At 37.5% G+C, this 25046-nt stretch overlaps 1 protein-coding gene and 1 long non-coding RNA gene across 3 annotated transcripts; one reads left to right on the top strand and one right to left on the bottom strand.

Annotated features, from left to right (window-relative positions):
- Positions 1-1828: 1828 nt before the first annotated feature.
- Positions 1829-3608, bottom strand: LOC106445351 (psbP-like protein 1, chloroplastic). 2 transcript variants are annotated; one of them, XM_013886882.3, is made up of 8 exons: positions 3417-3608; positions 3244-3325; positions 3067-3150; positions 2884-2966; positions 2684-2806; positions 2422-2493; positions 2219-2315; positions 1829-2118 (listed from the first exon to the last, which is right to left on the bottom strand). In XM_013886882.3, exons 1-8 carry the CDS (start codon positions 3462-3464, stop codon positions 2018-2020), a joined length of 690 nt encoding a protein of 229 aa, XP_013742336.1. In that variant the 5' UTR covers positions 3465-3608; the 3' UTR covers positions 1829-2017. The 2 variants fall into 2 exon arrangements, with proteins under 2 accessions (XP_013742336.1, XP_013742335.1); XM_013886881.3 differs by having other exon boundaries at positions 3244-3340; positions 3417-3572.
- Positions 3609-17292: 13684 nt separating this feature from the next.
- LOC106449217 lies at positions 17293-18938 on the top strand. Its single transcript, XR_001289104.3, has 3 exons — positions 17293-17341; positions 17504-17623; positions 18001-18938. It is a non-coding gene; the product is annotated as an uncharacterized LOC106449217 (long non-coding RNA).
- Positions 18939-25046: the final 6108 nt, after the last annotated feature.

Here is a 25046-nt window from a genome sequence, read left to right as displayed (position 1 = left end):
TTTTAAATTCCAAATTTAGCATAAGGACTTAAAATATCAACGTTTAAAAATATAATTTCTTTACAAATAAATCATAAATAACACATATAACTTGGTAAAATATTTGATAGAATGCTACAAGAAAAACATAAGTCGGTCCTTGTTATAGCCACCGAACTTACCGGTTTGACTGCAGATCTGGATCAGATATGAAGACACTGTTTATATTTTAATTTGTTTATAAACCATATATATAATGTTTTCTTCGCACCATTTAAATATATATGCACCATTAAAATTTAGCATTCAGTTTATGTCCGGGTATTTTGGTTTTTAGCGTGTTGGTTCTAGAAATTTAGGATTCATTCAATTATTTACAAAGTTTGGTCTGGTTTCAGTTGGATTATTTTGGTTTTGGTTCGGTTTAATAGCAAAGTTGGAAACCGGTGTTAATATGTACACAAAAAATTGGTAGAATTCAGTTTTAGTGTGACTCTGGTTTTTCCGGTAACTACAGATTTATAGATAAAAATATCAAATAGTTTAGAACTTTCAGTTTAAATATCGGATAATTCAGATTGTTAGGATAAAAATATTAGATAATTCAAGTCGTTTTAATCGGCTATTGATCTCCTGAGCAGAAGAGCTCCATGTTCATATACACAAATAGAGTTTTGGATCGGTTTTAGTTTGAATTTTCTAGGTTTGTTCCAGTTGACTTTTGAATCCGGGTAAAATGGCCAAAATAAAAACAAATTCAGGATAATCTCTCTCTCTTTACCGTATTTACTATCTCCTATTAGCATAAATATTAAATAAGATGTTAGGAATGAGTTGTTACATAACACAGAAGACAACAGATTTAAGTAAAAAAGCTTTGATAAACCTACTTTGCTCTTTTTTTTTTTTTTCCAACTGAAGTTTATTAATAGGATTAAATCCAAAAGGGCAAAGCCCAAACCTTACAACAAACAGAGGCTCAAAACCAGAGGCATACAACACAGTAAAACAACTGGGCCCGAGGCCCAAAACCAACCAAAACCCTAGTAGGTTAGGCGCCGCTCGATCCACGCGAAGACGCACGCCTCCTTTCTTCCTCGGTACCAGCGACAGCGCCACGACGACTCAACGGCCACCGTCGACAGCAAAGTCGAATCCGGGACTAAACCATTCAACCAAACCTTCGAGAAACTCGAATCCACCAAACGCATAAAAATTCAAGCCAACCAGACGGATCTACGAATTATCAACAGATATTAAAAGCCTACAATCGATTCATCATCTCCGACATACATGCGGCAACAGATTCAGATCGAGAGGCACAAAATCAGATAAGGCTCAAATTCGTAGATCTAAATGAGGAAAAAAAAAACCCTAGATGAAAGCCGGCGCCAGCGATGCTGCGGAAGCCACCGCCTCCCGGAAGCAGAAGCCGACAATAGCAATGCTGAAGGAGCCACCGCTTCCCGGTAACCAAAGCCGGCGAAGAAGGTGCTGAAAAAACCACCCCTTCCCAAAAACAAGTCGGACGACCACCGAAGAGAAGTGCGTTGCCGAAACCTAAGTAGATCTAGAGTCCCCGAACAAAGGCCCGATATTAAAAACAAAAAGAACCCCACAACCGGACCGACGGTGGCTCAGAGAGCCTCGCCGTCGGCCGAAAATCTCTCAGTTTTTCTCTCTCTGTTTCTCTCTCTCACCCTTTTTGTTATTTTGAATAGAGTTTAACTATTCAAAAAAAAATCAATTCTCTTTCTCTACCTACTCTTCTCTTTTAATTGGTTATAAGAGTAAGCCATTGGTGAAAATGTGAGGGTGCAAGTGGTGGAGAGAACAGTGCGACCACAAGTACGAACATCATTCCACTCGGACGATCAGATATATAATGGGAGACAATGTGAAGAAGTCAGAGTATTGAATCTCTCTTAGTGGAGAAGAATATTGTTAAGGGAAAGTGAGAAAAGGAAGAATGAACAAAAAATACAAGAACTCAGGCTTTTTGAAAGCATAAAATGACCAAACCAAAGTTGATATCAGTTCAAACAGTGATCTTGAAGGAATCTACCACAGTGTGAAGCCTATCTTTCATCTTCTCCCACCTCCTCTCATTAGCCCCAGTCGTCAATGTGTAGAATTTTCCTGCACAGCAAACAAAACACCATTTATCAGCGTTGCATTGTATACAAACTTTCAAAGGGTGTGTATGTTATAGAGTCATGGTTAGGCAGATGATATATACCATTGAAAACTGTGATTACACCCAACGCATGGCGAGTGTAGTTTCTAGCCTGAGCAGTAAACTCAAACTGATAATAAGTCTTCCCATCCACTTCTTGCTGCAACAACTCAAACAAAACCAAACAATCAGAACCACCACGCTCTCTCATATGCTTCCACTCAAATGTATAGTGAAAAAGTAGATAAAAGGAAGCGAGCAGACACCTCTGATGCATTAATAAGAGTAGTCTTCTGATTTGGAGGTGCCAAAACTTTCTTTACCAGTGTCTCAGCAATCTGTGACCACACCAAGGTTCAAATCATTTCTCCATATTTCCAGAAAATAATATACTCTACATCCCCAAAAAATCCTTACAAATATAGTCACTTCCGCTATAGACAATTAAGTAAGAATTTTAATAAAATTTTGTATTTAACAACCTAGGGGTCTTATAATTTATATATACCATGAACATATATAACATACCTCCTTCGGTGGGCCAAAATCTTTGATATTCTGTTTGCTAGTCGGGATCAAATTGACACTGACGCTTTCTAACGGCTCAATCACATCTTTGTATACCTTATCTTGACCTTCGATCACAACTTCCTGACACCAAACACAACATTGTTTGGTCGATCTTTGAAAATGTCAGATTCTTAAAATTGATAAGAAAAGAGTATAACCTGCCACCCAAAGGGATATACAAACGCATATGCATCCTTATTGTCAGAGACAGTCATGAATCCTTTCTTGCTTTCTGCAGCAACTGAACCATAATCAATCCTCTTAGAATAATTTTAGCTAAGAGGAGGGGTGCATGTCAAAGAAACTAAGATAGGATTATAAACAAGAAGACTGCTACTTACATGATGATGGAGCTTTACTAAGCAATGAGATCCAAGGAGCAACAACACCTAACGTTACCACCACACGTCTCCTCTGACATTTATCTTGAATAATAAAGAAAGAATACAAGAATAATGTAAATTGTTTTTCTTTTCTTCAATAACATTTAAAACAAGAAATGTAAAGAAAACACAGACCCTGAAGATCAGAATTGGACGACGGAGATTGCTCGGCCCGAACAAGAAATGAAACTCCTCTCCTACCGACAATTCCGCTGCTCTGTAATAACAGACACTAATGTTATTGTTAGATATAGATAATTCACTTGGTTGGCAATATGAAGAAGAAGCACGAAAGAGTAGAGAAGAACCTTAGGGATAGAGATTGGTGAAGAAGGTGAAAGCTTCAGAGAAGCCATTGACGACGTGCGGAGAAAGAGGGGAGATTGATTGATAGTCTTGTGTTTTGTTTTCTTGTATATGTGGTAGTGGCGATGGGGGATCCGTTCTTCTTTGGTCTATCCACTTCGAAACTTTCTGAACCTTTTAAAAATGGCATTAATAAAAGAAAAATAAAAATGCAAAAATAAAAGGACTTAAATAAATAATTTAGGGTAATTGCACTAGATAACATAAGAAACTTATTTTATTAGGTATATGGACAGAATGTCAGAATTTACTGTGCATTTTCTTAAGGGAAAATTCCTTAAAAATACCCAGACTGAATTTCTTTTGCTAATTTAATACACGAACTTTTTAGACTCCCCATTTAATACACAGACTAAATTGCGTTACCCATAAAATACATCAACTTCTGAATTTCGGAGGTTTCACAATTCGATTTTAACAGCGTTAACTCTGTTTAACAGAGAATCAAGAGGACGTTAATTTTTTAATTAAGCACGTGATTAAACCGTTAAAACATCGGGTTCTTTCATCAAAAGCCCCAAATTGAAAGAAGAACAAACCCTAATTTCATTTACCCCACAATCGAATTGCTCTAGACTCTCTTCTTCTCTAAACATTGTTCTTCTTCTCTAAACTCGGATTTCTATGTTCTATGAGAGACAGAAAAGATGAGGTAATTCACGATCCCTTCCCTTTATCTTTATTTGATTTCCAAGTTTGTGTTGTTCTTCTTCTTCTTCGGTTTGATTGTGTTTCTAAATCATAATCTTTGGTTTGATTGCAGTGAATTAGGGTTAATGAAGATTAGGCTACATTATGGAGGCGTTATGGAGCGTAAAGATAACGACTTTCAGTATCGGGGAGGGTTAGTGAATAAAGACATTGCTATCGATCCAGATTACATGACGTGGTGTATGTTCGAAGGATTCTGTGAAGACAATGGGTCAAACGGGAAGGTGAAACACGTCTGGTACAAGCTTCCACAAGAATATATGGAGTCGGTGAAAGTGATTTTGGAACTTTCTTCAGATGCTTCTATTAATCAGATGTGTTGTGAAGCTATGAAAGTAGGTGGAGTAGATATCTACATTGAGCAGAGTGTTGGTGAACAGGTTCCAGAGAATGGTGAAGAAGATAGAGGTGAAGAAGATAGAGGTGAAGAAGACAGCGGTGAAGAAGAGAGAGACGAGGAAGCTCAGAACAATGGGGAATCGTCTAATGCTCGTGATGAGGTTGAGGAAGAAGTCATCGAAGAAGCAGAAGATATTCCATTTCAGTCACTCTTTGGAGATAACCAAGATGATGAAGTTAGAGGTGCTAGTAGTGAGGAAGTTAGAGATGCCGATAATGAGGAGATTAGAGGTGCAGGTTGTGATGATGATGAAGAAGAATTGGAGAGGCAATTAAAGGATAATGAACATCCGGCTCCTGCTGTTGACACTGATGATGAGTGGGATTACTTCAATCGACAGGAAAAGGTGATTTCGAGAACTAAGTACAGCAATGAGAAGCCTCCATACCTGTGGTTAATGCAGACATTCAAGAGTGGAGAAGAGTTCAAAGACCAGCTGTTGCGATATGTTTTGAAGACAAATTTCGATGTGAAGCTTTGCCGATGGGAGAAAACAAAGCTGGGAGCCATTTGTACAAAGGAAAATTGCGAGTGGAAGATTTATTGCTCTGTTGAGAAGCCAAAGGGGAAGTGGATGGTGAAATCTTATGTGGATAAACATAATCATCTGAAGAGTAGTAAAGCAAGGATGTTGAAGCAGGGTACAATTGCAAGGATGTACAAGGATGAAGCAAGAAGAAGACCTGGTATTAAGTGGACTGACATCAAGGATGAGATAATGATGAGGTACAGTCTCTCAGTTTCTAAGTGGATATGCACGAAAGCAAGAAGAATGGCTCTAGATTTGGTAATACAAACTCAGAGAGAGCAATTCGCCAAGCTGTGGGATTATGAGAGGGAGCTTCAGCGTTCAAATGAGAATACGAAGACTGAGATTGTGACTATTCCTCGTGAAGATGGTAAGGTTGTCTTCGACAGATTCTACATTTGTTTTGAGAATCTGAGGAACACATGGAAGAATTGTTGTCGGCCTATTATAGGACTTGATGGGGCATTTATGAAATGGGAGTTAAAGGGTGAGATTCTTGCAGCTGTTGGTCGAGATGCAGATAATAGGATTTATCCTATAGCGTGGGCAATAGTTAGAGTGGAAGATAATGCTTCATGGGCTTGGTTTGTTGATAAGTTGAAGGTTGATTTGGATTTGGGGTTAGGCAATGGATTCACTATCATATCTGACAAGCAGAAAGGTTTGATAAATGCTGTTGCAGACCTTCTACCCGAGGCAGAGCATAGACATTGTGCTAGACACATTTTTGCAAATTGGAGGAAGGTTTATAGTGCGTCAGAGTATGAAGATTATTTCTGGGCAATTGCATACAGCTTCACGAATGGAGATTATCAGATCAATTTGATGGCTTTAGAAGTGTTCGACGCAAAGGCACATGAGGACTTGCTGAAGACAGAACCAAAGACATGGTGTAGAGCATTTTTCAGTAGACATGCACGATGCGAAGATGTGTGTAACAACCTCTCAGAAAACTTCAACAGAACAATCAAAGATGCTCGTAAGTTGCCACTGATTAACATGCTTGAGGAGATTAGGAGACTTGCAATGAAGCGTAACTCTCGAAGGCGTGACATAACAAGTGGCTGTTCGACTCAGTTTCCACCAAATATCATGGAGATTTTTGAGCAAAACCGCCAAGCAAGTAACCACTGCACCGTTATTAAAAGTAGTGAAAGCTTATATGAAGTCACTGAGTGGGATTGTAGCTACGTGGTATGTCTTCCAGAAAAGCATTGTGCTTGTAATCGATGGGACCTCACCGGGATACCTTGTCAGCATGCTATTTATGTCATAAACGAGCATAACAAAGAACCTGAAGAGTAAGCACTATTCTTTCTTCTCATATCTTAGTATTATATAGGTTCTAACTCTATCTCTCTTTGTATTTTGTAGCTTTGTTGATCCTTACTATCTGACATCAAGGTGGCAAGACACCTACGAAAACAACATAAAACCTGTCAACGGAGAGAGACTGTGGGAGAAGACAGGTAAGGAAGCTATACAAATCCCCGAACTTAGCCTCATTTAACTCTCTCTCTCTCTCTCTCTCTCTTTTTCCTATTCCTCTGGTCTTTCTTCTTCTTCATTTGATCGTGAAATTCTCAGCCTCCTCCATTTATTTTATGAAATTCACCTATATTAGCCTAACAAAATTACAGAAATTGACAACAAAGATTAAGTAAACAGTCTATAAGATTACGTCGTCATCCTCGATCCTTCTCCAACGCGATGCTCCTCACGGAGAATCTTTGACCAGTCCGGCGCGTTTATCGGGAGCGACGTCGCGGAGACGCCGGCGCATGAGGACGACTGATTTGACGGGTTTTTACCGGATCTGCTAGATGTAGAGATTTTTCGATGGGAAACGGAGTGGACAGAACCGGCTGATGTTGACGGCGGTGCTCACTTGGATATGGTGATTCTCCTTGTTGGGTTTCTTGTCCGGCGTGGACTCACTCATGAACGGTAGGAAAAACGAGGAGCACATGGTGGCTCGGACCTGTGAGAAGGTGGAGATGCAAAGTCGATTACGGTGGCTAGGGTTTGCGAGTTAAATCTTCATACGGATCTCTTCGTTTGATGGCCGCGGTATGCCTCCGAGGTGGGTAGCTGTGACAGTACACTGACGACGGAACTACGGCTGGCTTTGGACACCTGGCTCTGTGAAATCTCAGATAACTGGAACGGTTCTCCACCGTGTTCAATCGGAGCGAGAGGCTTCGGATTTTTTTTTGATATTTCACCTATTAGCGACACATAAAAATTCACTTAAATGATTTATCTTTAATATAAAAACTGAAGCTTTTGATGTCCTTAATAATTTTAATTGATTTTAAAAACTACAAAAAAAAACTAAATATTCTTCATAATATATTCATTGTACATCATTACCTTGATTCTCTACATATTCATATACAAAACAAATGTGAAAATATAAATCATACGTTAAGAATTGAGCACATTCTATTAAAATCGTAAATGTTGTTGCTTTTCGTATCATCTTTAATGTTTGAAATAAAGTTTTAATCTATATTGTAATATATGTTTAAATAAAAATGAGATTAACTATGGAAACTGAACCTATTCATTTTTATATTTTGGAAGTTTTAGAAGAATTACTTTCACATAACTGTAGTTAGTATTTCATGAATTTTAAAATATTGAACGTTATTATTACTCATGAAAAAATCTAAGATAATATTTGCACAGTTTTTATCCTTTAATTTATAACTAGATCTTGACCCGCCCGGTCGGGCGGGTATTAATTTTTTCGTATATTTTTTTGATTGTTTGTATTAATTGTTGCTATTATAAAATAAAAAAACAGACGGTGTACATATAATTTAAGGTACGTATAGTATACATAGGAAACATAAAGTTGAATTTGGAATTATGATCAAATAAATAACTAATAGTTAGCATGATACAAACTATAAATAAAATATCCTTAAATTTTGAAAGGTATAAAACATTCTATTTAATAGTTAGCATGGTGAGTATTTTCCTTTACCCACACCGGATACCTTAAAGTTTTCAATCACACGCCACTTTCTTATCATAAGGTCTCGCTGGATCCGAAACATGTGTGATCTGTTGCATGATGCATGGATTTTATGACCTTGTAAACAAACAAAAATCGATTATAAACTTTAAGTATAACCAACATTTAAACAATGTAGGTAAAACTTACAGTCTTATCAGCCAAAACCATTTCGACTGTTTCATCAGCATAGGGAGGGGTTTGTTTTCTTGATTAAATCAGCTTCACCTGCACACACCATTTACTCAACCTTGGCTTCAAGTAGTTTAACAATGTAAAACTCTTGTTTGTTGACATTATAACCTCTAAGAAGCGAACTAAAAAAATTGTTTAGGAGCTATTGAGGTGATGTTGAATATATATATGCAAGGTACAGTATATATATGTATATATAACGTGATTGTAAAACCCTAACGAAGAAAATATACCTAAACACTTTACACGATAAAATCCCTTGATTTGCAACAATTAAATTGTTACCAAAATATCTCCTACTATACGCAAATATAGTCAATTGTTTGCAGTTGAAATATTTACAAATAATTTAATTAATGTTGAACTCTTCCGCAAGTTAGCAAAAAAAAATTGATAGGGAATTTTTTAATGATAATTTATTATTCACCAAAATGTAGAAGTTAACGAAATTATAGGATACAATTTCTATATTTTATAGGTAAATTAAATATTTGAGAGTGATTATAGGTTAGAACTTAATTATTATCGGTAAAGATTTTTTTTTTCAACAAATGCAAAGATATTCTGTTTAGATTTTGAATTGATTGGTATAGCTGATTTATATTTTATAAGTCATGTAAAATCTCTATTAAATAACTTCCTTTTATCTATTTTATTAATAATATGTATGCTGCTTTGACTAACGTGACTTCTTTTTATATGTATTATTAATTAGATTCATGTATGAAAGAATAATTGGATTAATGATTTTAGTTTTTTCAAAAAAAAAACTAAAGTTAGAATCCATCGCTATCTAAACAGGAATATCAAGTTCTACGTCAAGAAGAAAACTGCAGATTAAACTAAAGTTATAATCCATTGATTTACTTTTGAAGTAATTCGATTCATCTCATTGTAGGAGAAGAAGAAATTTTTTTTCGTTACAGTGGTAAGATATATTTATATTTGCCTGAGAGTTTTCATGTAATTAAGTTAATTCACATATGTTTAACGTTTGAAGTTGTTTCCGTTTTTAATGCATAAATTAAAATGAGGAAATATGCATTAAATGATCGGAAAAGACAAGCTAATTTTAAGGAAAGAGTAATAATAGTTTCAGTGGCATTCAAAAGTAATTAACATTGAAAACTCAGGGTTAGTTTAATTTTGTACTCCTGTTTTAATAGATTAGATTATTTATAGACCTTTAAAGTTATTTATAAACCCTTGTAAAATGTATTATAAGAATTTATTAGCCACAATTATTTTATTTTCACTTATTAATTATGTATTATTTATGAAAGAGTTTTCTAAAAGTAATAAATATTACAATGTCTTGTGTACAAATACTAAGTCATTGTGCCGGTTTCTATAAATTGTTTAAAAACTATTTTCATACATGATTGTTAAAGTTAATTGATGAAAGGTTGTATACAATTTCTATTGTTTTATAATTATTTACTATAAATCATTTTGTTTTGGGTGTTTGGCAATGGCTATTATTAATTTTTGGATTATTGTTTTGATTTAAAAAAATTAAATAAAAAGAGAATTATAGTCAGTTTAAGACAATCTTTTGAAACTTCACCTATGAACGATAAACAAGCAAATTTGGTTAAATGAATTTCATTTTAATATATAGTAGGATTTTTAATTAATGTATTACGTATATTTTAACACCAATATAAAATATATCATGGTAAAAATAGTTGAATCAATTAACAAGGATAGAGTCAAGTCAACATCTAATCTCATATCTAGATCCCAACAGAGCCCATTAACCTAAAACCCAACAGAGCCTATGTCCAAGCCGTATAAAAATCATTTTATTAGGGTTTATGGAGAGATTTCGTTTTCACTTTGGTGAATAAGTGAACATGGTGGTGCCATCAAAGAAGAAGCTGAAGCAGAATATTCGGAGAAGGAGAACATCTTTTGTCTTCGTTTCAGAAATAGTGGAGGGTTATAACAGGGTATGCATTGGAACTTAGCATGGGATACAAAAGAGTGTGACATATGTAAACTCTTCTCTGGCTACGTAATAAACTCGGCACGGTTAGGCAAAAACAAAAAAAACAGGGGAGTTCAAAGGGTGTGCGCATGTGGATTTCAATGATAGTCTGTCTGTGGCCATGGCGGCGCTTAAGCTGGATCAGTATGTTATCTGTGGAAGAACAGTACTAATCGTACACCTGGTAAGATCAAAAGGAGGATCTGTTGTGTAGAGAAAAGGGTCATCTTGCCACAGCTTGTCGCAAGAAGCTTGAAGATGCTCATGATCAGGCAAACGCAAAGCTGGATCAAGAGACTGTTAACACAAGTACTGCTATGCTACGCTATGACCTTCAAAAGAACAATGGTGGTTCTTATTGCATGAATGAGACATACACTGCTACAAATGAAGCTCATATTGGAAGATTAGCATCTGAGGTTAGCTTTGGTAAGACCAAAAGGAGGATTAAGAGTGTATAGAAAAGGGTCATCTCGCCAAGGCCTGTCTCAAGAAGCTTCAAAACACTGGTCACACAAACGCAAAGGTGGATCACCAGACTGTTGAGGCACGACCGATTCAGGAAACAAGCTATAATCATCAAAAGATATCAGGAGATACTGACAACAATGGCGGTTCTTACATGGACGAGACATAAGTTGCTAGCCCGGTATCCGTTGTTGCAACAAATGGAACTAGTGACGGAAGCTCAGTGTCTGCAGTTAGTTAGCATTGGTAAGAATCGTAAGATCAAAAAGAGAACATTTTTGAAATAATTTTATCATCATTTTATTTAGCAAAAAAAAATCATCTTAGACTAATTTTAATTAACCCAAGATACAAAGGGGTTGTTCGTTTCTCCATTCAAATGATCAATTCGGATGGAGATGAGGATTTTGTTCGTTTAAACACAAAAAGTACAATTCATCCGGATTGTTCATCTGAATGATTTTCGAAAATATAGGTTTAAATTTAAAAACCAGTTGACTGAACCGAATCGAATCATTTGGCTGCAACTGGTTCAGTGAAAATCCTAAAAATTTGATATCACCCCTCGTAAACTTCTGAAATAACAAACCTAATTATCCTAAGTCTCACTCTTGTATCTCTCTCACTACCATCAATCTCCACATCTCACTCTCTCTCTCTCGCCATGAAAGGAGCTTGAGCTTGAGTTCTCTCCACCTCTCTCTCTACCTCTCTGTTGTGTGGGCTTATGTCTTGACTCTCCTGGGCCTATCTTCATGGGCCGTCCACTATCAGGAAGAAGAGAAAGCTTAGGCTATTGGGCTTCAGGAGTTGGGTCGTCGTCTTCATAACCTGCAACAGAAAGGAGATTCTGTTAAGAGAGTTTGTTACACACACTCAGAGCGATCAAGTGAGAAGAAGAAAGATCGAGAAGGAAGCTGGCTTACCTCGAGCGTGGAATCGAGTTCAGCAGGATATAGCTTCATCGATCTATAGTCCTTGATTGTAATCTCGTTTTCCTCATCTCTATTGTAACCTGTAAACAAAGAGATAGTGAGATCGGAGAAGTGTAATCACGCCGGAGGCTTATTCCCGGTGATCTGATAGTGGATTGGGAGCAAGAGCCTCCCCCCAGACGTAGTGGTGGATCCACGAACTGGGCAAACAAATTGCTTTGTCTTTCTTTTACTTAGCCAAGTCAAGTCGAACTGAATCTAAGATACAACGATCAAACGTAACAAGTGGTATCAGAGCCAGGTTGCAGTATCAAGATCATCGCCTCAAGTTCTCATTCGGATCAGTACGAGAAGCAAGATCGTCAAATCAGAGAATCAAGCAAGCAAGAAGAAAGATCAGGTCAAGGTTCGAAACTTATCTGGTTTATCTGTGTGTGTTGTTTGCGTTGAAGAATCTGCAGGATCGATCAGTAGCTCTTGTGGATAAGGTCTGTTGTTTCCATAACTACACGGAGATCTTCAGTTTTCAGACTGTATCCTGCAAGCTTGAAGATCGAGATACAGAAGGTCAGTCATGGAGCCAACTCGGGGGAAGTTTGAGGTTGAAAAGTTTGATGGACAGGGATATTTTGGCATCTGGAAGCACAAGATGTTGTGCGCGCTAGAGATCCTCGGTTTAGACTCAGTTCTTGAGGAAGAAGTGGTCAAAGCTGAAGATTCTGAAAAAGATGGAGATGATGCAAAGACAGAAGTTGATCCCAAGAGAGCTGTAAAAGATAAGAGAGCTAGGAGTCTTATCAAAATGAGCTTGAGTGATCAGATCATAAGAAAAGTGATGAAGGAAGATACCGCACTTGGTATCTGGAAAGTTTTGGAGAAGGATTATCAGACGAAGTCTCTCCCAAATAGAATATACCTGAAACAAAGGTTTGCAAGTTACAAGATGGATGATCGAAAAACAATAGAGGAGAATCTAGACGTTTTTCTGAAACTTGTTAATGACTTGGAGAGTCTTAACATCAACATCTCAGACGAAGATCAGGCTATTCAAATACTCACGGGACTGCCATCAAAGTTTGAGCCTTTGGTTCATACCTTGAAGTATGGAAGTGACAAAGACACGCTCACGGTGAGTGATGTAATCACCTCAGCATACGCTAAAGAGACAGAGTTAAGGGAGAGAGGCTTACTGCATAAGAACAAGAGTGAGGCTGAGGGGTTATATGTCAGCGACCGAGGTAGAAATGATAAGAGAGGAAATCATTCAAACCGAAACCGTTCTAAGAGCAGAGGAAGGAACTTCTCAAAACAAGGCAACTCTAAGAATGATAAAGGATGCTTCGTTTGTGGAAAGGAAGGTCACTGGAAGCGTGAGTGTCCCGACAGGGGAAAGAACCGCAGCTCAAATTCAGCGAATGTAGCTGCTAAAAGGGAACCGTTGATATTAACTGCGAGTGTTCAGGACACTAGAAAGGAGTGGGTAATGGACTCTGGAGCTAGCTTTCACATTACACCAGACAAAGGAGTATTGTTTGACTTCCAAGAAGGCGAAGGAGGAAAGGTATTAATGGGAAATGATACCTTCAGCGAGATCAAAGGCGTGGGAAACATTAGAATACGAAATCCTAATGGTTCTATAGTTGTGCTTACTGGAGTTAAGTACATGCCTACAATGGGAAGAAATTTGATCTCTTATGGATGTCTAGAGAAATCTGGATGCAACTACACTGGAGATAAGTTCAAAGTTAAGTTCTACAAAGATGGTAGAGAAGTTGTAACAGGCATCTACACTGACGGATTATACTTTCTTCAGGAAACCGTGCTAAAGGGTGAAGCACATGTGTCTGCTCCTAGAGTTGATGCTACAAAGAAGTGGCACTCTAGGTTGGGTCATCTAAGTTTGAAAAATATGGAAGCTCTAGTCAAGCAAGGCTATCTGGAGAGCAAGGACGTGGGATCACTTGGATTCTGCGAGGAATGTGTGTTAGGAAAAGCACACAAGCAAAGCTTCAAGAAAGGAAAACATACGTCTAGAGAGGTCCTAGAGTATGTTCATTCGGACTTATGGGGAGCACCGACAGTTGTTCCTAGTTTAGCAGAGAAGCGGTACTTCATAACGTTCATAGACGATTACTCAAGAAAGGTCTGGATCTATTTTCTACGAACTAAAGATGAGGCCTTTTCAAAGTTTAGAGAGTGGAAGCTCGAAGTGGAGAACCAGACCTCTAAGAAGGTGAAGTGTTTACGCACAGACAATGGTTTGGAGTACTGCAATACTAGATTCGATGAGTTCTGCAAAGAGTCCGGAATCAAGCGACACAGGACGTGTGTATACACCCCGCAACAGAACGGAGTTTCAGAGAGGATGAACAGGACTATTATGGAACGTGTGAGGTGTATGCTTGCAGAAAGTGGGATGGAAGAAAGTTTTTGGGCTGAAGCCGCGTCTACAGCTGTATACCTAATCAACAGGTCACCAAGTTCAGCTATAGACTTCAAGATTCCAGAAGAATTATGGAGTGGTTTTAAGCCAAGTCTGTCCCACCTGAGACGGTTTGGGTGCTCAGCTTACGTTCATTCAGTTAAGTCAAAGACTAGTACTAGAGCTACTAAGGGATACTTTGTTGGCTATCCTCAAGGAACAAAGGGATTCAGAGTCTGGATGCCAGAAGAGAGGATATGTGTGGTTAGTAGAAATGTAGTCTTCCATGAGGAAGAAGTCTTCAAAGATTCTGCTAAGCAAGAGTCCAAGCGTGACAATGATGCCGGAGAACAAGTTCAGATGAAGACAGTTGATAAAGGAAAAGGTAAAAGAGTTTCTTTCAGTCCAGATTTGATTGAAGGTCCTACGGGTCGTCTACATGATGCTGAGGCATCTACCTCAGGCACTACTACGGAGTCTTCAGTTTCAGGTGGAGTAGTTTCAGGATCAGTTACTGAAGAAGATTCAGTATTGAACGAGTCAGATAGCAGCACAGAAGAAGAACAGGATCTGAGTAACTACATTCTAGCTAGAGACAGAAGTCGAAGAGAGACTAAGATGCCATCTAAGTTTGATGACTTTGATGTTGTGGCTTACGCTTTGGCAGCGGCACAAGACATTGAGATAGATGAACCACGTTCCTATGCAGAAGCTATGAAAACACGTGAGAACAAGGAATGGACTGCAGCAAATGTAGAAGAGATGATTTCTTTGGAGAAAAATGGAACTTGGGTTTTAGTGAAGCGACCTGAGAAGAAACGTGTCATTGGTTGTAGATGGGTCTACAAGAAGAAACCAGGGATTCCTGGAGTTGAAGATCCGAGGTTTAAATCCAGATTGGTGGCAAAAGGATACTCGCAAGTGGAAGGGATAGATTACAATGAAGTTTTTGCACCGGTTGTAAAACATGTATCTATCAGACTGATGTTGTCTCTAGTCGTGAATGAGGACCTAGAACTAGAGCAACTAGATGTCAAGACAGCTTTTCTGAATGGTTTCCTAGATGAGGAGATTTACATGGAGCAACCAGAGGGGTTCATTGTAAAAGGGAAAGAAAATTGGGTGTGTCTACTGAAAAAATCGTTATACGGACTCAAGCAGTCGCCAAGACAGTGGAACAAACGTTTTGATGAGTTCATGAAGGATCAGAAGTTTACACAGAGCAGCTATGATCCGTGTGTTTACATTAGAGGCAAAGAAAATTCAGATAAGATTTATTTGCTTATCTACGTGGATGATATGTTGGTAGCTTCGAAGGATGTTAAAGGAATTCAAAATTTGAAGGAAAGTCTGAATCGAGAGTTCGAGATGAAGGATTTAGGACGTGCATCTAGAATCCTTGGAATGGATATTTTCAGAGATAGACAGAAAGATCTTCTGAAGTTGTCTCAGGGAAAGTACTTGAAGCAAGTACTCTCAACCTTCAACATGTCAGACTGCAAACCAGTTACAACTCCTATGGGATCTCAGTTTAAGTTGAAGAGTTTAGACGAGGAAGAGAGTGCGATCGAAGCGGCTTACATGGACGACATCCCATATGCGAGCGCAGTTGGGAGTCTTATGTACGCTATGGTGGGATCACGACCAGACATAGCACATGCTGTTGGTTTGGTTAGTCGTTACATGGGGAATCCAGGACGTGTTCATTGGGAAGCAGTAAAGTGGATTCTAAGGTACATTAAGGGCACTTTCAACTACAGCTTAACGTTTACTAAAGATTCAAAATTCAAAGTGGAAGGATTTTGTGATGCGGATTATGCTACAGATTTAGATCGAAGCAGATCAGTTACTGGGTATATTTTTCAAGTGGGAAGCAACACAGTTAGCTGGAGATCAGGCCTCCAACCAGTTGTGGCTTTATCAACCACTGAATCAGAATACATGGCACTAACAGAGTCATCTAAAGAGGCGTTATGGCTTAAGTGGTTCTGTGAAGAGTTGGGTTATGTACAGCAAGCAGTCAAGATTAATTGTGATTCACAGTCAGCAATTTTCTTAGCTAAGAATGGTGGTTATCATGAGAGGACTAAACACATTCGTACTAAGTTCAATTTCATCAGAGAGGTGATCGCAGCAGGTGAAGTCATAGTTATCAAGGTTCACACAAGTCTAAATCTAGCAGATATCCTGACTAAGTGTGTACCTGGCAAGACTCTGGAAAAGAGTCTAGTAAACGTCAAGGTTCTGGAGTAGGCTTCACTGCCTACAGCTGAGGAAGATGACAGAGGGGTCGTCTGGCAGCAGGAAGAGATATCTCAGTTGTTATCTCCCATGTTTGAAAAAGGGACAGAGCGTCATTTTTGGATTGTCAGTAATCAGTGAGTTAAAAGGCAAGAATTGAGAAAAAAAAATGTGGAGTTACCTGAAAGTTCGAAGCGAAGTGACGTGAGCTGATCGATCTAGGGATTAAGAGCTGTTTCCGAGAGGTTTGGAGGGTAAACACTGAAGGAGGAGCTTGATTGAAGATAGAGGGTGAAGATCGTGACAGAGGCTGAAGAGATGAGAAAAGTCGAGAGTTTCGACTGGAAGCTAGGTTGTCCGAATGAGAAGGTAGAGGGAGAGTAAAGCCAAGGTGGAGAATGTTGTGTGGGCTTATGTCTTGACTCTCCTGGGCCTATCTTCATGGGCCGTCCACTATCAGGAAGAAGAAAAAGCTTAGGCTATTGGGCTTCAGGAGTTGGGCCGTCGTCTTCATAACCTGCAACAGAAAGGAGATTCTGTTAAGAGAGTTTGTTACACACACTCAGAGCGATCAAGTGAGAAGAAGAAAGATCGAGAAGGAAGCTGGCTTACCTCGAGCGTGGAATCGAGTTCAGCAGGATATAGCTTCATCGATCTATAGTCCTTGATTGTAATCTCGTTTTCCTCATCTCTATTGTAACCTGTAAACAAAGAGATAGTGAGATCGGAGAAGTGTAATCACGCCGGAGGCTTATTCCCGGTGATCTGATAGTGGATTGGGAGCAAGAGCCTCCCCCCAGACGTAGTGGTGGATCCACGAACTGGGCAAACAAATTTCTTTGTCTTTCTTTTACTTAGCCAAGTCAAGTCGAACTGAATCTAAGATACAACGATCAAACGTAACACTCTCTGCCTCTCTCTCGCCGCATCTCTCTCTATGGAGTATCTCTCGAAGTCTCTCTCTCGACTTTTCATTTTTCTTCTGTTTGAATTTCGTCTGTTCAGTGATGGGTTTGATTGTTCTCTGATTTGCTTAGCTTAGCTTAGCTTATCTCACTAGCAGAATCTCATAGCTTGTGAATTATGAATGATGTATCTTAACTTGCAAATGAATAGAAACAATGGTTTGAGTCATGAGCGTGAGTAAATCTTAAGCAAGAGTGATGGAGGGTATGCGTGACTCTATTACTATGGAGATGGCAAGAGGAACTAGACTTCTATATTAGCATCAAACAGGTATGTGTCTATGGTCTTGTTATGTTTGTAGTCTTGTTGAATTGCTGGAATAAACAGAGAACCTGACATGCGATTTGCTCAGTTGATCATTGTGAAAGTCTGTACTCTCAAGTCATTGATGAATCTTATTATCAGTCACGAGTTTGTTTGCTGAGTTTGAGATCATTTTGTGTTGAGTGCTTTGTTTGCTATGAGTCTGAGATCATGCTTCTGTTTATGTTATATCATTTGCTTTTATGTGAATTTAAAAGTTTAATCAGTCTCTGTTTGCTCAGTTGATCATTGTGAAGTTTTGTACTCTTAAGTCACTGATGGATCTTATCATTATCAGTCACAAGTTTGTTTGCTGAGTCTGAGTGATATGTACTTAAATGAAGATACCAAATCAAGCTGACGTGGACGAGGATTAAAAGGATAAGCGACTCTGGCGGACTGGGAAGGTTTGCAGTTGGGATAGAGAAGGACGAAGATGAAGTATAAATAGAGAGCTTGATCGATGAAGAGAGTTATGCTTTGATGTTGTATGTAGAAAGACGATATGAGTCTTCTCTCTCAGTCGCCATGAGACTGATGATTGCATCTGTGTTCGCCATGAGAGCATAGTTGTAATCGTACTCAAAGCTTCATTCATTCTTGTAATTGGTTCGTGTTATCAATAAGAAGACATTACGGAGTGTTTCAGAGAGATCGGAGTTCAAGACTCTATCACTGAGATCATTTTGTGCTGAGTGCTTTGTTTGCCACGAGTTTGAGATCATTGTTGAGTGCTTTGTTTGCTATGAGTCTGAGATAATCATTTTTGTATGTGAATTTAAAAGTTTAATTAGTCTATGTTTTCTCAGTTGATCATTGTGAAGTTTTGTACTCTCAAGTCATTCATGGATCTTATCATTATCAGTCACGAGTTTGTTTGCTGAGTCTGAGATCATTTGCTGAGTGCTTTGTTTGATACGAGTTTGAGATCATTTTGTGTTGAGTGCTTTGTTTGCTATGAGTCTGAGATCATGCTTATGTTTATGTTATATCATTTGCTTTTATATGAATTTAAAAGTTTAATCATATCTGTTTCAGGACAGTAGATCCCATCTCAATCTTATAATTGGAGAGTGAAGAATGTGAAGATTCAAGAAGATTATTTGTTTGGAGACATCTTTTAAATTTCAGTTTTATATAATTTGAGTGTACTTTGATAGTATATTAAAATTTGAGTCTATTTTGAGTTGTTTGAAAGTTTATTAAAATTTGAGTCTACTTTGAGTTGTTTGAAAGTTTATTAAAAGATTATTAAAATTTGAGTCTCTATTTTAAAATTTAATGCAAATTTATATAAAAATTTATAAATTTATATGAAATAAAATTTTATAAATGTCAAAATGATAATTTTAAAATAATTTTAGTGTAAATATATTTTAGACTAAATAATAAAAATTAGTATAGTTAAAATTAATATCAAACATATGATTAACTCAAACCAAGGGTATATTTGTAATTTGTTTATCAAACTCATTTGGATGCAGAGCTAAGAGAATGCATTGTAGGTGACTCAAGCTTTCCTCTTCTTCCATGGCTTCTCACTCCATACCAACGCAAACTCTTACCACTTCCTCAAACTCAGTTCAACAGAAGACACTCTGAGACTACAAAACCGGGGCAAATGGCATTGTGAAAACTTAAAGATAAGTGGAGGATAATAAATGGAGTGATGTGGAGGCCTGATAGAAACAGGTTACCAAAGATGATCTTTGTTTGTTGCTTGCTGCATAACATTCTTTTAGATATGGATGATCAAGCTTTGGATGATAGTCTTATGTATCACCAACATGATGTGGTTTTTTATGATCAGAGTAGTCTTTGAGTGGTTTCTTGCTGTTAAGGACAATAGGTTTGTTCTTTGATTCAGGAGCCACGGAAAGTGTCAGTATTTGCCTCGATGGGTAAAATTTCTTAGCTGTTAGCCTGTTACAATACAATAAAACACCATTTAACACCACTTCGCTATTCGAGCAAACTCAAGCCCTCGATTTCATTAAGAAACTAAACCCACTAATGAGAACAAAGAAACAGAGAGAGAGAGAGAGAGAGAGAGATAGAGAGAGAACTTCTCTGCCGATGCGGGAGACTAAAGTGACTTTCATGGCTTAAGTGAAGAAAACACAGAAGACCTAGTCTGGTGTGTTAGTATGTCCTAGTATTGTTAAGTCTCTCGTATCTGTTTCAAAAGCAACAAAAGATTATCCATGCTCTTTTAAATTTGATGATGTTGGGGTTCGTGTAAAGAACAAGCGCACAAAGAGGTTGTTGATAAAGGGAAGAAACACTAAGGGTATGTACATGCTGGAACCAAGCTCCAAGGCATGCTCCTTGTTCTCCTCTATGCAACAGTCTTCTTAAGATGATGTTTGGCATAGGAGACTGGGTCATCCTAATCTGCAGGTTCTCCAGCAGCTTTCTGCTTTAAAATCTATCACAATAAGCCGATGTACCAAGAAGATATGTGAGGGATGTCGACTTGGGAAAAGCAGTAGATTACCATTCTTTCAATCTAGTTTTCTCCTTCAAGACCTCTTCAAAGGATACATTGTGATCTGTGGGGGCCCTGCACCTGTTGTATCTTGTCAGGGATTCTGTTACTATGTAATCTTTGTAGACCATTGATATACGTTATGTTGGTTTTACCCCTTCAAGAATAAATCAGACTTTTATCCTATCTTTTGCAAGTTTCAAAGTTTAGTCGAGAACCAACTTCAATGCAAGATCGGTACCTTTTAATGTGATGGTGGAGGAGATTTCACCAGTACCTGCTTCCTTACTCATCTTCAACGTCATGGGATTTCTCAGCATGTCTCGTGTCCTCACACCACTCAGCAGAATGGACTAGCTGAGAGGAAACACATGCATGTTATTGAGCTGGCTCTCTCGATGATCTTTGACAGTAAGCTTCTGCATAAATATTGGGTTGAGTCTTTCTTCACCGCCAACTTCCTCATTAATCTCATGCCATCCTCCTCTCTGGACAAAACATATAACAGTCCATATCAGAAACTTCATGGAACAACTCCAGATTATACTGCTCTAAGAGCTTTGGGATGTGCTTGTTATCCTACTCTAAGAGATTAAACAAGTTTGATCCGAGATCATTACCTTGTGTTTTCTTGGGGTATAATAAAAGATTCAAGGGATATCGATGTATGTATCCTCCTACGGGCATAGTATACATCTCTCGTCATGTTATATTTGATAAAGACTCATACCCATTCTCTGATAAGTACAAGCATCTTCAGCAAGAGGTTTCAACACCTCTCATGGATGCTTGGAAGAAGAGTTTCTACAGAACTCAGCCTTCAGCTCCTGAAACAAGACAAGTTCCTTTAGAACAGACAGTTGAAAGACAACTTGTAGTACTACAACAACTTTTACCTCAGTTTACTGAACAAGATTTTCTGCCTCTTGGAAACTCAGTCAGTACATCAGCTCATGCATCTTCGACAGTGATCTCTTCACCTCCTGAAGAGCCTCAGAGTAATCCTCAACCAGCTCAATTTATATCACTTGTCAATCATCAACATGTGACCGGTCAACAATCTGCACCAGAAACGCATCATCCTATGATTACAAGGTCTAAGATTGGAATCCGGAAGCCTAATCCTAGATATGTTCTGATAACATCGAAGATATCCTATCTGAAACCTAGAACAGTTACTGAAGCTTTGAAAGATGGAATGCACCTATGACAGAAGAGATTGAAAACTGTCAAGAAACATGAACATGTGTTATGGTTCCTTATGAGGAAGGAATGCATGTTCTCGGATGCATATGGATGTTCAGAACAAAATTAAATGCAGATGGAACACTAGACAAAAAAAGATCAAGACTGGTTGCCAAAGGTAATGAGCAAGAAGAAGGAATCTATTACCTTGATACTTTCAGTCCAGTGATCAGAACGGCTACTATCATAATGGTTCTTCACATCGCCACTCTCCTGCAATGGGATGTCAGAAAATTTGATGTCAAAACACGTTTCTTCACGGTGATCTACATGAGACGGTTTATATGAAATAACCAACTTGTTTTGTGGATAAAGATTACCTGAATCATGTATGTCTTCTGAAGAAGGCTATCTACAGGATCAACCAGGCTTCGAGGGCGTGGTTTGACAAATTTAGCACCTTCCTGCTTGAGTTTGGCTTCACCTGTAGCATCATGATCCTTCAATGCGTCTGCATCAAAGGTAACAACATCATTATATTAACTTCTCTATGTAGACGACATGTTGATCACATGAAACAGTTCAGCGCTACTACAAACTCTTCTTCTCGAGTTAAACAAGCAATTCAGAATGAAGGATCTAGGGAAACTTAAATACTTCCTAGGTATTCAAGCTCAGTTTCACGAAGATGGTATATTCCTATCGCAGCAAAAGTATGCAGAAGATCTACTAGTTGTGACCTCTATGTCTGACTGTTCGCCAATGCCAACTCTTATTGCCAATTCAGATTAACAGAGATAGAGATCCCAATCAACAGGAGGAACTCTTTCAGAATCCGACATACTTCAGAAGTCTAGCCGGTAAACTTCAATATCTTACAATTTGCTGTCAACTATGTCTGTCAGAGAATGCACCTACTGTTACAGACTACAGTCACCTGAAGAGGATTCTAAAATATGTTAAAGGAACAGTCACTATGGGGATATCATTCAACAAAAACACAGATTTCAAGCTCAGTGCATATAGTGACAAGTGACAGTGATTGGAGTAGTTGTGGTGAAACTATGCAATTAACATGAGGATTCAGTAAATCAAACATCTCTAAAAGTTCTACAGAAGTTGAGTACAGATCGTTATCAAAAACAGCCTTAGAGATTATCTGGATGTGTATGATCTTGAAAGAGATTGAAATTCAGCTTTCATCAATTCCGGTTCTTTTATGTGATAATCTCTCAGCATTGATGCGTACAGCAAAAGTAAAAGCTTTAAGAAGCTCAACATCACAAAGAAATATAAAGAGGCAGTATCCTATGTTGTTGCCTTGTTGGTATCGCATTAGTGATCGGTACAAAGTTTTATCTTCTAGCCTCTCTGTGTGGAATTAACAAGAAAAGTTATGGCAACGGCAACAAATTTGGTTAAATGTAGTATAATGGGTCATCATATTTATTTTATCCCCCACCCAAAAGAGAGTTGTTTATCTAGGTAAATAAGTATAGTCATGATGACTCAACGTGGATTCCATTAAAATTAGTTCAAAAAAAAAAACGTGGATTCCATTATGGAATTTATCGTAAGATCTAGTGTCTAGATTGTGAGTTGGTATGGATCATGGTACTAGCCATTGATCCATTTTGAAGGAATGTCTAGTTTCCTCTTAGCTACAGCAGCCGTTATGCATAACCGACTAAAATGATATTATTTGAGTTGCAATAATATGCAAGTAGAAATAGTGAGCTATCATGTTTATCAAAAAAAAAATATAGTGAGCTTACGTGTACGGGCTTATTGATGAGATAGCCATGCTCAATGTGAAATTAAGTAATTAACATTGATTTTGACTTAATTTAATGTCAGACTTTTTGTACACATTCTATCATGTTCTGTCCTTTCGTGTAATAGGTTGCCAGTTACAATTTATAAAGTAAGTGACGTTGTGGTTTTTTGAAAGAAGAAAAAATTATCCATGTATAAATTTATTGATCACATACATAAGCATCGAGAGTTATATTCCACATCATCTAAGTTTTATTCCATATTATCTAAAAACTAAACCTTAAAATCTAATCACTAAACCCTAACCCAAATATAAACCCTAAACTCATATATCAAAATCAAAAAAAATACATAATGTTATGTTATATTAAATTATATTATGTAATATGTCAATTCTATATTACCAAAATTAAAACACATGATATGAAAGTTCAGAAGTGTTCTATTCCATATCCAAACAGAATAGAAACAAGTAATGCTTTCCCAATGGTGAACCCAATATTCCAGAAACTAAACCCTATCCAATCATTACTAAACCCTACACGAAATATAAACCCCAACTCATATATCAAAATACGTAAGTTTTAAATTTTTATGAATTCAGAAGCAAAATAAGGTGATATTAAACGTTCCAATTTATTCCATATCATCTAAGTTTTATTCCATATCATCTGCACTATTCCATTTATATACAACACCGTCTGTCACCTACCAAACCTTCGAAAATGGTCTTCTCCTCCACAAAACTTCTCTAAGAATGTAGTCAATGGTATCTTTGTCGCTCAAATCTAAAAATGAATCTATTAACCTTTCTATATTTTCTCAATGAAAATTTACTTTGTTAGATATGTGAGAATAACCAAGGCCATTTTTTTTTATTTTTACAGTCACTAATTATTAATTATGATTACTTTTTTTCTTGCAGGTTTCACCGGTGGAATGAAATGGTAGTATGGCAATATTATAGGAATGACAAACGGTGTATTGATATATTAGGGAAATTGGCTATAAAGTGAATTATGGTTTTTTTCAACGTCATACAACCCAATTCCCCTACGTAGTAATAACATACTCTGTATTTAGATATGGTATATACAGTTATAAACTCGTGGCCAGGATTAAATAAATTGATTACAATATATTTAGATCATTCGATAGAATGATGTGTAATCCTTTGCACCTTACATAATACAAGCAGAGCCGTGCTTACCCCTTTACATAAAAGGCAACAGCCTCAGGCCCCCACATTTTAATCAATATTTAGGGCCCCATGTTTTCAAGACACATTAGTAGTTCATGAGTGTATACATATATTTATAGAGAGCTCGATTGTTTTTATTTTTTTTTTGAGAAAGGAGAGAGCTCGATTGTTCATATATTATGTTCTTTACATTTAATTTTGGTTCTTCTTAGACATCTTTAGTGTATTTTTCATTAACTTGTATAAACTTTTTTTTTGTGAAAAACCATGTTCTTAAAATTAGCCTTAGGCCCTCAAAGTTGTAGGCACGGCACTGAATACAAGCAAGGATTATAGTGCCAGATTATCCTATTTAAAAATATACCAAAACGTCAACATGCAATTAAGCTGCATAATGTACATGCAATGCAATGATGTAAATGAATCAAATATCAATAAGTATATACTAGAGAAGAGATATATCTTAACAAAGTAAGTGTGATACATGTTGTACAAAGCTGTATTTTACCGTGTGGAATTTACCCAATCTACCACAACTTGGTCATTAATCTATGTTACTCTACTCTACAAGCCTTACTTTAAACTTATAGGTATATAATAAGTGCAACACCAGATCTAACATACGCTTAAAAGCAGTATATAATTACAAAAAACTTCTACCAGGTAAATAGATTATGGTATCTTCTCAACTACGGTATATCAAATATTGCAGCCAGTTAAACCCATGTTCTTGCAGCTTT

This window comes from Brassica napus, chromosome A4 (genome assembly GCF_020379485.1).
Source record: "Brassica napus cultivar Da-Ae chromosome A4, Da-Ae, whole genome shotgun sequence".
Classification (NCBI taxonomy): domain Eukaryota; kingdom Viridiplantae; phylum Streptophyta; class Magnoliopsida; order Brassicales; family Brassicaceae; genus Brassica; species Brassica napus.
Note: the sequence above shows the minus strand (reverse complement) of the source record. Positions and strands in the feature narration are given on the sequence as shown.

What these genes read in the sequence shown, in the direction of transcription:
- LOC106445351 (XM_013886881.3), bottom strand. Translation starts at nt 3,464, where the DNA reads ATGGCTTCTCTGAAGCTTTCACCTTCTTCACCAATCTCTATCCCTAAG. An exon ending in ATTTTGGCCCACCGAAGGAG is followed by an intron (nt 2,494 to 2,683) that starts GTATGTTATATA and finishes GTGTGGTCACAG; the next exon opens with ATTGCTGAGACACTGGTAAA. An exon ending in CTCTTATTAATGCATCAGAG is followed by an intron (nt 2,316 to 2,421) that starts GTGTCTGCTCGC and finishes GAGTTGTTGCAG; the next exon opens with CAAGAAGTGGATGGGAAGAC.